This window comes from Tachypleus tridentatus, chromosome 2, assembly GCF_004210375.1.
Source record: "Tachypleus tridentatus isolate NWPU-2018 chromosome 2, ASM421037v1, whole genome shotgun sequence".
NCBI lineage: Eukaryota > Metazoa > Arthropoda > Merostomata > Xiphosura > Limulidae > Tachypleus > Tachypleus tridentatus.
In genome coordinates this window covers 152873921-152886465 of record NC_134826.1, presented here as the reverse complement: position 1 = coordinate 152886465, position 12545 = coordinate 152873921, and the positions used below count along the sequence as shown (strand labels likewise).

Genomic DNA, 12545 nt, shown 5'->3' with positions numbered 1-12545 from the left:
GAAGTAGTTTACTCTGTTGTTGTTATATGTAGAGTAGTTTACTCTGTTGTTGTTATATTTAAAGTAGTTTACTCTGTTTTTGTGTTGTAATTAAAGTACTTTGTTGTTGTGTTATAATTAAAGTAGTTTACTTTGTTGTTGTGTTATATTTAAAGTAGTTTACTCTGTTGTTGTGTTATATTTAAAGTTGTTTACTCTGTTGTTATGTTGTAATTAAAGTACTTTGTTGTTGTGTTATAATTAAAGTAGTTTACTTTGTTGTTGTTATATTTAAAGCAGTTTACTCTGTTATATTTAAAGTAGTTTACTCTGTTCTTGTGTTATATTTAAAGTTGTTTACTCTGTTTTGTTGTAATTAAAGTACTTTGTTGTTGTGTTATAATTAAAGTAGTTTACTTTGTTGTGTTATATTTAAAGTAGTTTACTCTGTTGTTATATTTAAAGTAGTTTACTCTGTTGTTGTGTTATATTTAAAGTTGTTTACTCTGTTGTTGTGTTGTAATTAAAGTACTTTGTTGTTGTGTTATAATTAAAGTTGTTTACTCTGTTGTTGTGTTATATTTAAAGTAGTTTACTTTGTTGTTGTGTTATAATTAAAGTAGTTTACTTTGTTGTTGTGTTATATTTAAAGTAGTTTACTTTGTTGTTGTGTTATATTTAAAGTAGTTCACTCTCTTGTTGTGTTATAATTGTACTTGTATCTTTTTCTGCTGTGTTCTATATTACATTGCTGTATTTTTAGACTAATACACAATTTTTCTAAATATAATTGGATCTTTGTATCAAAATGTACAACTTGAAAAGTTTTTAGAATTTAATCAAAATGGAAAAGCAGCAAAACATTTGTCATATAAAGGTTTAACTTATATTATACTGAATGGAATGTCAGTATGTATGGAATGTTTTTGTGCTAAATCAGGTTTGATTTAATACTTTGTTAACCTGAAGATGACGTAGAAAGGTCGAACATTGTTCTCTTTTTATCAATAAAAGTGTTAAGACCCATACCAGCCATTCTGAAATACATGATTTAATACCTGATTTGGTCACAAACTCATTCCAGGAAGAATACAGAAAATATTTATACTGATTCTTAAATTTGATTTGTACATACTAAACATGTACATGTTTTCTTTCATTACATAGCTCATTTAGCTGTGTCTGGAGAATTATTTGATATGTCTTTTGATCTCCTGTTCACTGAATTTTTACCACCTACTAACACACTGAAGTTCTGGATTCAGGTACAACAGAGTTTCCTGTTTATGTGTTATTTTAAGTAACACTATGTATGACATACGCTGAAGATACGACAGCTTCATGTCTATGTGGTTATAAAGTATTCTATGTTATGTTACACTATGTATGATTCACACTAAAGATATGACAGTTCCTTATCAATGTATTTATAAAGTATTCTGTGTTATGTTACACTATGTATGACACACACACTAAAGATACAACAGTTTCATATCTATGTGGTTATAAAGTATTCTATGTTATGTTTTGATTAATTAATAATTGGAAACACTAAATAGTTGATTATTTCCTTATACTCATAATTATTATGTAATATTGTGTGTGTGGTATTTTGAGTACTTTATGTACTGTAATATTCTAGTATTGTGTGTATGGTATTTTGCATACTTTAAGTACTGTAGTATTCCAGTATTGTGTGTATGGTATTTTGCATACTTTAAGTATTGTAATATTGTGTGTATGGTATTTTGAATACTTAATGTTCTGTTATTTTGCTTTATAGACTTGAGAATGTTATTTTGTTTAATTACAATAAACTTTGTTGATATAGGGTGAGTGCCTGGATTTGTCCTTATATTTACCAGAAGCTGACAGCAACTCAGCATCTCTCAACTTTTAGCTAAGTGTGCTAAACTAACAAACAGAGATGGATCTATAAAACAAACAGAAGAAGAAGACAGCAAGAGATGGAGAAATGTTGCTCAACCCAGGTTGTTAATCACATATTTTTATTGTACTACAGTACAAAGTGTTAGGACAAGAGAATATTCTATCATTCTTTCCACTGTATGGACTTAATTCTTCCTTGTCATTATGGGATGTAAATTTTAACATTATGGTAATGTTTCACTGATCTCTGTTGACAACTGAGTAAGCCAGGGTGAGAATAGTTATAATTCTTTAGAATTCCCATGTACTTGTATCATAAGAGTTCTGCTTCAGTGAACAAATTGATAAAATTTAGGTTCTGAAATAACTGTTATAGTACTTTATTCAGTGTCTTAACTATATAGAAAGAAGCTAGGAACTTGTATATGATACTGGTATTCACTATAATAAATCAATTTAATAGCACTCCACAAATAAAAAACAGTGTTTAACACTATGTACTTACATTTTGATTGTCATGCCACAGCTCAAAATCCATAGATAATTGTGAGTAGGGCAGAGTTTGTATAAAAAGTTTTATGTGATGCTGGTTGGACTCTGATAAATTGCTACAGACTTGAAATACTCCAAAACACTGTCAAGTAATCTGTAAATCATGAGACTGAGATAGGTAAATTTAGAAATAAGAAAGGAAGAGGTAGAACACCTAAACTCAATGATACTGATGTTAAGTATCTTTCTTTATGTAGCTTACAGGACAGAAGAAAGATTGTCACTTATAAATAACCATGCACCAGATGATAGAAAAGTGATCACATCTACAGTATCAAGAATAGTCACTGATAATGGAATATTTGGTCATGTAGCAGCTAAAAAGAACATTTAATTTCATCTCCAAATATTGTGAATACAGAGACACTCTGATTAAGTATACTGCAACAATGCCTGAAAGTTTGTCTGCAGTCATTAAAACAGAAACACAAAATATTAACTGTTTGCTGAACTCAAGAACTTCCATCAAGTTTCTGTTGTGCTAAATATGAAGATTAATACAATGTTGATGTTTCATCTGTGGTTTATCTATCATTGTTCTATAAAAGTGGTCTGAAATCTGACTTTTTATTTTATCCTAACACTTTTTCACAGTACTGTATGTTTCTGCACTAGTACATATGTTTGTGTTTACCAATGAATAACATCTGTACAATCCAAAGTTGGTGTTTTCTTTTGTTAAATTGATTGTCATGAGTTTCCATTGTACTATGAGAATAGAACTTTATATTCTGAGGATACATCCAAATGCTATAATTTAAAGCTCACTACATATCATATATGTTTGTTTACATATCACTTCCTGCTTGGTTAAAGTTCACATTGTTAACCAAATGTGCACGGGATTAGTCTGGTTGACCGACCACAAGTTGGAGGTGAGATATGAACTATAATTCTGAATTTACCATGTTCATCTATATGAAATTCAATAAGGTTTTATTAAAATATACAAGTCTGTTGATCACAAAATATCAGATAAGTAACAAAAGTACATGTAGTCAAGAATTGACAAATAAGTTCTAAGATACTGAGAAGTTGATGTACATGTTAAAGAGTAGAACGTGTGAACTTCATATCTGTAGTTTATTGTATCTAGTACTCACTCTCCTTTAACATGATGTCACTGAACCAAATATGTGACACACTATTAAGTTTATTGTATCTAGTACTCACTCTCCTTTAACATGATGTCACTGAACCAAATATGTGACACACTATTAAGTTTATTGTATCTAGTACTCACTCTCCTTTAACATGATGTCACTGAACCAACTGACATCAAATATGTGACACACCATTAGTTATATACAGGTGAATCCAGATGGTTTCTTACAGAGCCCCCTAGTGGCTTAACAGAAATAAAACATTGTGTAAATCTGTGCATAAAAAATAACGAGAACAAATGAATTTTGTGTTAAAATGGTGGTTTTCCTTACAGAGAACAATGGTGAAAGGTATAACTGAAACACTTGGTCATGCTAAAGATAGTAAAGTAACATGTTGAAACACTTGGTCATGCTAAAGATAGTAAAGTAACATGTTGAAACACTCGGTCATGCTAAAGATAGTAAAGTAACATGTTGAAACACTTGGTCATGCTAAAGATAGTAAAGTAACATGTTGAAACACTTGGTCATGCTAAAGATAGTAAAGTAACATGTTGAAACACTTGGTCATGCTAAAGATAGTAAAGTAACATGTTGAAACACTTGGTCATGCTAAAGATAGTAAAGTAACATGTTGAAACACTTGGTCATGCTAAAGATAGTAAAGTAACATGTTGAAACACTTGGTCATGCTAAAGATAGTAAAGTAACATGTTGAAACACTTGGTCATGCTAAAGATAGTAAAGTAACATGTTGAAACACTTGGTCATGCTAAAGATAGTAAAGTAACATGTTTTACTGAATACATAAGATGAAAGGGCTAGCCAGGTGATGACATTGTAATTCTCTTACCACAGTAAATTGTTGTTGATAAATTAAGCACAATCAAACAGATGTGGACTTATGAGAAGCACTCATTTCAAAAGTTGTGATTTTCATTGTCAAGCAGATTTGGACATATTGTTCTGTTGCTGTTAACAATATCTGCGAATGTTGATTGTTTACGCACTTTAAGTATTTGCCAATCTCTTCATGTATTTGAAAATTAAGAAGTGCTGAAAACTTATTACAAGTAGTGTAGATATGTTTGAACATTCTGGAAGCCAGTGTAATTCAGAGTTTATGTAACTAAGAAACAATACTGTGATTATTTAACAACTATTATTCTGTAAGACTCAACAGTGTAGGGTAAAATGGATAATTGACAGCCAATATCAAATACTTAGTACAATGTTAATGGTACTCTGTACACTTTGACGCATAAGGTTAATAGAAATGCAGCTGGACAAACACCTTGAGATTACACTTTGCTAAACTACAAACTTGTAGCGTGATAATGTACAGCCTTTCTAAAAATAATCTCATCTGTTTGTATTTAGTTCTAGATGGATAGATTGCTGGTCAGTACCAATTCTTGCTCTCAGCATCACGTACACCTATTATCCTGTATTTCCTCTACTGAAACATCAGTATGACCTTGATGTCACCACTCAGAGAGGGAGGAAATACTGCTGTCTCCAATCAGGCCTAGCAGCTCATAGTAAGCCTAACCAAAAAACACCATCCACAGAAGATTTTGATCCAACAACCTTGCTCCCAGATATTATTGAGGTGGAACTGGAAGTCGGGCCTTCTGTTTTGTCTCTAACAGGTTCTTTGCTACGTCATATATTATTTTTAAAGGTATGCAACGGGTTAACGTCAAACATAAAGCATGACAGATGTATGCTTAAGGTTAATTTAAAATTATATATTTTCACATGAATTACAGTGTATTGTGTTGTTCATACTTTATTATACTCCTCATAGACTTCATGATCTGAAAGTATGTTATAATACCAGAATTTACTGAAAACAACAAAGCATTATGTTATGATTGTCACTTATGATTTAATAATTGAATTGTCTTTACAATATCTGCAGTTTTTTTCATTGTTATGTTGAAAAATGTGCATTACTAGACATTAATAAAATCAAGAAAATAAATTATTACAAGTTTAACTCAATAACAGGTATACAACATTTGAATATGGTTTTGTCATCTTTAGCTAGTGGCCATGTCAAAATGTTGCACATTTGTTATTGTCTTAAACTTGTTATAAAGTTTCTTTCTCTACCCATTCAAGCCAACTTTAAAGTTTAATTAGTTTCAAAGTGGATTCCTTGTCATCAACTTGTTATTCTTCTAAAATTATTTGAATTTTTTTTTCATTTTTAATAACTGTGTTATTATAATTATAATAAATATTGATTGAAGGTAAATAAGGTTTATCTGAACTGTGGAAACTAAATAATGTACAACAATCAGTATGCTTGAAATTGAAGGTAAATAAGGTTTATCTGAACTGTGGAAACTAAATAATGCACAACAATCAGTATGCTTGAAATTAAAGGTAAATAAGGTTTATCTGAACTGTGGAAACTAAATAATGTACTACAATCAGTATGCTTGAAATTAAAGGTAAATAAGGTTTATCTGAACTGTGGAAACTAAATAATATACAACAATCAGTATGCTTGAAATTGAAGGTAAATAAGGTTTACCTGAACTGTGGAAACTAAATAATGTACAAAATCAGTATGCTTGAAATTGAAGGTAAATAAGGTTTATCTGAACTGTTGAAACTAAATAATGTACAAAATCAGTATGCTTGAAATTGAAGGTAAATAAGGTTACCTGAACTGTTGAAACTAAATAATGTGCAACAATCAGTATGCTTGAAATTGAAGGTAAATAAGGTTTATCTGAACTGTGGAAACTAAATAATGTACTACAATCAGTATGCTTGAAATTAAAGGTAAATAAGGTTTATCTGAACTGTGGAAACTAAATAATATACAACAATCAGTATGCTTGAAATTGAAGGTAAATAAGGTTTACCTGAACTGTGGAAACTAAATAATGTACAAAATCAGTATGCTTGAAATTGAAGGTAAATAAGGTTTATTTGAACTGTGGAAACTAAATAATGTACAACAATCAGTGTGTTTGAAATTGAAGGTAAATAAATTTTATCTGAACTGTTGAAACTAAATAATGTACAACAATCAGTATGCTTGAAATTGAAGGTAAATAAGGTTTATCTGAACTGTGGAAACTAAATAATATACAACAATCAGTATGCTTGAAATTGAAGGTAAATAAGGTTTATCTGAACTATGGAAACTAAATAATGTACAAAAATCAGTACGCTTGAAATTGAAGGTAAATAAGGTGTGCCATCTCTCTTGCCCTAAATCATATTGAAATAATGCAATATACAAAATGTACAATATATACAGATTCACTCAGCTGCCTATTGGCCCTGGATTCATTCCAAGTCACCACCCTTTTCTCATCAATATCAAAAACAAACTGGCCCATCTTTCTCTCTCATTTGTCTCTGTCAAATTCTTTTGGATACCAGGTCATGTTGGTGTATGTGGGAATGTGCTGGCTGACAAAGCAGCAAAGTCTGTCTGTTCTGGATCTGTTATCCCGGTACCCATTTCGTACATGTCCGGTTATCAAATCCAGACTGTACACCAGATGGCAGGCAACCTAGAATGAGCAACACAATAACAAGCTTTTTCAAATCAAACCTTCTCTAGGTCTTTTGCTCTCTTGCTTCTGTAAGGATCGAAGAGAGGAGGTTGTTTTGTCAAGGCTATGTATTGGTCTCAGTTTTTTAACCCACCACTTCCTTTTATCTGAAACTGCTGCACCATTGTGTGGTCTATGTAGCACTCAGATTATAATCATCCACATTTTATTATCATGCCATCGTTACAACCTAGAACGACGACACCGTTTTAAAGATATTTGTAAGGTGGGTTTGCCCTTGACTTTGGTCAATGTTATTGGTAATACTGCCCATCTCACTCATGTTTTTACATTTTTAAGAACCATTGGTCTTTTACACTTAAATTAAGGTTTTTTACCAGACTATATAGCATTTTAGCATGATTTATCTTACACATTTTATTGTTTTAATATGATTTCTTTTACACATTTTATTGTTTTAATATCATTTCTTTTACACATTTTATTACTTTAACATGATTTATCTTACACATTTTATTGTTTTAATATGATTTCTTTTACACATTTTGTTTTAATATGATATCTTTTACACATTTTATTGCTTTAACATGATTTATCTTACACATTTTATTGTTTTAATATGATTTCTTTTTCACATTTTATTGTTTTAATATGGTTTCTTTTACACATTTTATTACTTTAACATGATTTATCTTACACATTTTATTGTTTTAATATGATTTCTTTTTCACATTTTATTGTTTTAATTTGGTGTCTTTTACACATTTTATTGTTTTAACATGATTTATCTTACACATTTTATTGTTTTAATATGATTTCTTTTTCACATTTTATTGTTTTAATATGGTTTCTTTTACACATTTTATTACTTTAACATGATTTATCTTACACATTTTATTGTTTTAATATGATTTCTTTTTCACATTTTATTGTTTTAATATGGTTTCTTTTACACATTTTATTACTTTAACATGATTTATCTTACACATTTTATTGTTTTAATATGATTTCTTTTTCACATTTTATTGTTTTAATTTGGTGTCTTTTACACATTTTATTGTTTTAATATGGTTTCTTTTACACATTTTATTGTTTTAATATGATTTCTTTTACACATTTTATTGTTTTAATATGATTTCTTTTACACATTTTATTGTTTTAATATGGTTTCTTTTACACATTTTATTGCTTTAACATGATTTATCTTACACATTTTATTGTTTTAATATGATTTCTTTTTCACATTTTATTGTTTTAATATCATTTCTTTTACACATTTTACTGCTTTAACATGATTTATCTTACACATTTTATTGTTTTAATATGATTTCTTTTACACATTTTATTGTTTTAATATGATTTCTTTTACACATTTTATTGCTTTAACATGATTTATCTTGCACATTTTATTGTTTTAATATGATTTCTTTTTCACATTTTATTGTTTTAATATGATTTCTTTTACACATTTTATTGCTTTAACATGATTTATCTTACACATTTTATTGTTTTAATATGATTTCTTTTACACATTTTATTGTTTTAATATCATTTCTTTTACACATTTTATTGTTTTAATATCATTTCTTTTACACATTTTATTACTTTAACATGATTTATCTTACACATTTTATTGTTTTAATATGATTTCTTTTTCACATTTTATTGTTTTAATATGATTTCTTTTACACATTTTGTTGCTTTAACATGATTTATCTTACAAATTTTATTGTTTTAATATGATTTCTTTTTCACATTTTATTGTTTTAATTTGGTGTCTTTTTCACATTTTATTGTTTTAATATGGTTTCTTTTACACATTTTATTGTTTTAATATGATTTCTTTTACACATTTTATTGTTTTAATATGATTTCTTTTACACATTTTATTGCTTTAACATGATTTATCTTACACATTTTATTGTTTTAATATGATTTCTTTTTCACATTTTATTGTTTTAATATCATTTCTTTTACACATTTTACTGCTTTAACATGATTTATCTTACACATTTTATTGTTTTAATGATTTCTTTTACACATTTTATTGTTTTAATATGATTTCTTTTTCACATTTTATTGTTTTAATATGGTTTCTTTCACACATTTTATTACCTTAACATGATTTATCTTACACATTTTATTGTTTTAATATGATTTCCTTTTCACATTTTATTGTTTTAATATGATTTCTTTTACACATTTTATTGCTTTAACATGATTTCTTTTACACATTTTATTGTTTTAATATTTCTTTTTCACATTTTATTGTTTTAATATGGTTTCTTTTACACATTTTATTGCTTTAACATGATTTATCTTACACATTTTATTGTTTTAATATGATTTCTTTTTCACATTTTATTGTTTTAATTTGGTGTCTTTTACACATTTTGTTGTTTTAATATGATTTCTTTTACACATTTTATTGTTTTAATATGATTTCTTTTACACATTTTATTGTTTTAATATGATTTCTTTTACACATTTTATTGTTTTAATATGGTTTCTTTTACACATTTTATTGCTTTAACATGATTTATCTTACACATTTTATTGTTTTAATATGATTTCTTTTTCACATTTTATTGTTTTAATATCATTTCTTTTACACATTTCACTTTCTTTAACATGGTTTATCTTACACATTTTATTGTTTTAATATGATTTCTTTTTCACATTTTATTGTTTTAATATGATTTCTTTTACACATTTTATTGCTTTAACATGATTTATCTTGCACATTTTATTGTTTTAATATGATTTCTTTTTCACATTTTATTGTTTTAATATGGTTTCTTTTACACATTTTATTGCTTTAACATGATTTATCTTACACATTTTATTGTTTTAATATGGTTTCTTTTACACATTTTATTGCTTTAACATGATTTATCTTACACATTTTATTGTTTTAATATGATTTCTTTTTCACATTTTATTGTTTTAATATCATTTCTTTTACACATTTCACTGCTTTAACATGATTTATCTTACACATTTTATTGTTTTAATATGATTTCTTTTTCACATTTTATTGTTTTAATATGATTTCTTTTACACATTTTATTGCTTTAACATGATTTATCTTGCACATTTTATTGTTTTAATATGATTTCTTTTTCACATTTTATTGTTTTAATATGGTTTCTTTTACACATTTTATTGCTTTAACATGATTTATCTTACACATTTTATTGTTTTAATATGATTTCTTTTACACATTTTATTGTTTTAATATGATTTCTTTTACACATTTTATTGCTTTAACATGATTTATCTTACGAATTTTATTGTTTTAATGATTTATTTTTCACATTTTATTGTTTTAATTTGGTGTCTTTTACACATTTTATTGTTTTAATATGGTTTCTTTTACACATTTTATTGTTTTAATATGATTTCTTTTACACATTTTATTGTTTTAATATGATTTATTTTACACATTTTATTGCTTTAACATGATTTATCTTACACATTTTATTGTTTTAATGTGATTTCTTTTTCACATTTTGTTTTAATATGATTTCTTTTACACATTTTATTGTTTCAACATGATTTCTTTTACACATTTCAATTTTTATTTTGACTTTAACCTGGGACTAGAAAGGCCAACTTCAGGTGACTGACTGCAAATTGAATCTTGATGCTTCCTGGCAAATCTTAATTTTACACATTTTAGTTTTTATTCTTCTTTTGAACTGAACCCAGGGCTGTAAAGGCCCTTCAGGTGACTGACAGCAAGGGTGTACTTCTTGCTTCAGTCTTCCTGGCAGTTCCTAATTTAACATATTTTACTTTTTACCTTAATTGCCCTATACCTATACTGTACCACATCTTGTCTGATGCAGATAGCCTTGTAGCTTTGTGCTGATAAACATTGAATACCTACCTACCTCGACCCTTCTGTGTTATAGAAATGTAATGATGAAATTGTTTGTTTTTATCCTATTTTAATAAAAGATGAGAATAATGAGATCTCCATTCACTTTGGATGTATTTTCCAAACTATCTTTAGATATATAGCAGCTTGTTTTGATATCAAGAAAATGCTTCCAAAGTTGAAGTTGTCACTGTTTTATTTCTAGGAGAACTATCTAGGAGAATCACAGCAATTTCATGATTTTGACTTAGTGACTGGGTTAGAGCAGGAAAAACCAGAGGTCAGCACTGCTGAAGGTGATGGGGAAACTTATAAAAAAGAACTTGATATTCGTAACTATCGTCCTTTTGAGGTCACTGTATCCATAACCCTTCATGACATTCAAGGACATTTGATGAAGGTAATTTGTATAGTCCATGAATTTAAAACAGTAGTTTTAATATTGTACTTGTTCTTACAAATTTCACCCTTTTTACACATAAGTAAACCCTTGTTATATGTATGTATATTTTATTGAACTCATAGTTTAGTATCTGAAACATAGAAATTGTGAGTTTTATTATATTTTTCATCATAAGGGAATGATCAGTGTATGTCTTAGTGGAATGATCTGAATATAGATTGCTTTTGTAGCTGTTTAATTTTAAATTTTGAAATAAAGCTGAAGTGAATGATACCTGAACACTATTTTATCTGTTACAGTAAATTATCCACTATAGCAATAAAACATTTTTACATTAATCTTATTGTATGCTTTGGTGGTTAATAAAGTTTGAACTGTTTTGTCTCTTCAGAATTGTACCAAAGATGAGCCTCCCTGCCCATCTCTCTATCTTGAGCGTCTTGGAATTGAAATACATAAAACTTATCGAGAGACAAAGCTACAGCTATTGCTGTCACCTTTGGTACTTATTGCTGCCGACAATGTAGAAAGACATGAAAGTCAACAAAATCTAAAAGAGGGACATTTGACAATGGCAGCACTTCAGGTGTAATATGAGTTTTTTGTCACTTAATTGTAAATAATACTTTAATAAAACATAATCTCATACATTGTCATGAAAGTATTTATTGTTAAATGATTATTATTTTGTATATCATTAGTGTTTTTATGGGATCAGTAAACTTGTCACTTTCTTAAAGAAATTGTGGCAGAAAACCTTTTAATACTGTCTGTTTTTATATGAACTTGTGTATACTGTGAAAAAAACATTCTATTAAAACATGGGAAATAATTTCATATAGTTCTTTTATAATGAGAAAATGTAGTTTTCTGACATGCAACATGTGACCAGTAGTTTGTCTCTCTTACAGGTTAGGGGCCATGCTATGTTTTCTGATGTGGGACGCCCTCTAGACAGTGAAACTCTAGAATATGCTTGGTTAGTGGAGGTTCAAGTAGGAGATATAACAGGCAGACTTACCCTACCTCAGGTATAAAGACTTTCACATTTTATCTTTCAATTTTTGTTTATTAAAAATATTTTATGAAGTTAAATAAATAATTAACTGTTGGATATAGGATGGTTTCCAAATATGTTTCATACTTGCAGAATTTTTGAACTTTTATAGACATTTAATTCAGAATAA

At 28.0% G+C, this 12545-nt stretch overlaps 1 protein-coding gene across 1 annotated transcript in view; it reads left to right on the top strand.

Moving 5' to 3' along the window:
- The window catches only part of LOC143245650 (bridge-like lipid transfer protein family member 1), a 252531-nt gene that overhangs the window by 39039 nt on the left and 200947 nt on the right, over positions 1–12545 (top strand). Inside the window, 7 exon segments of the mRNA XM_076491999.1 lie at positions 1147–1244; positions 1811–1856; positions 1859–1970; positions 4908–5211; positions 11161–11355; positions 11750–11944; positions 12270–12389. Coding sequence (XP_076348114.1) covers positions 1147–1244; positions 1811–1856; positions 1859–1970; positions 4908–5211; positions 11161–11355; positions 11750–11944; positions 12270–12389 — 1070 coding nt within the window.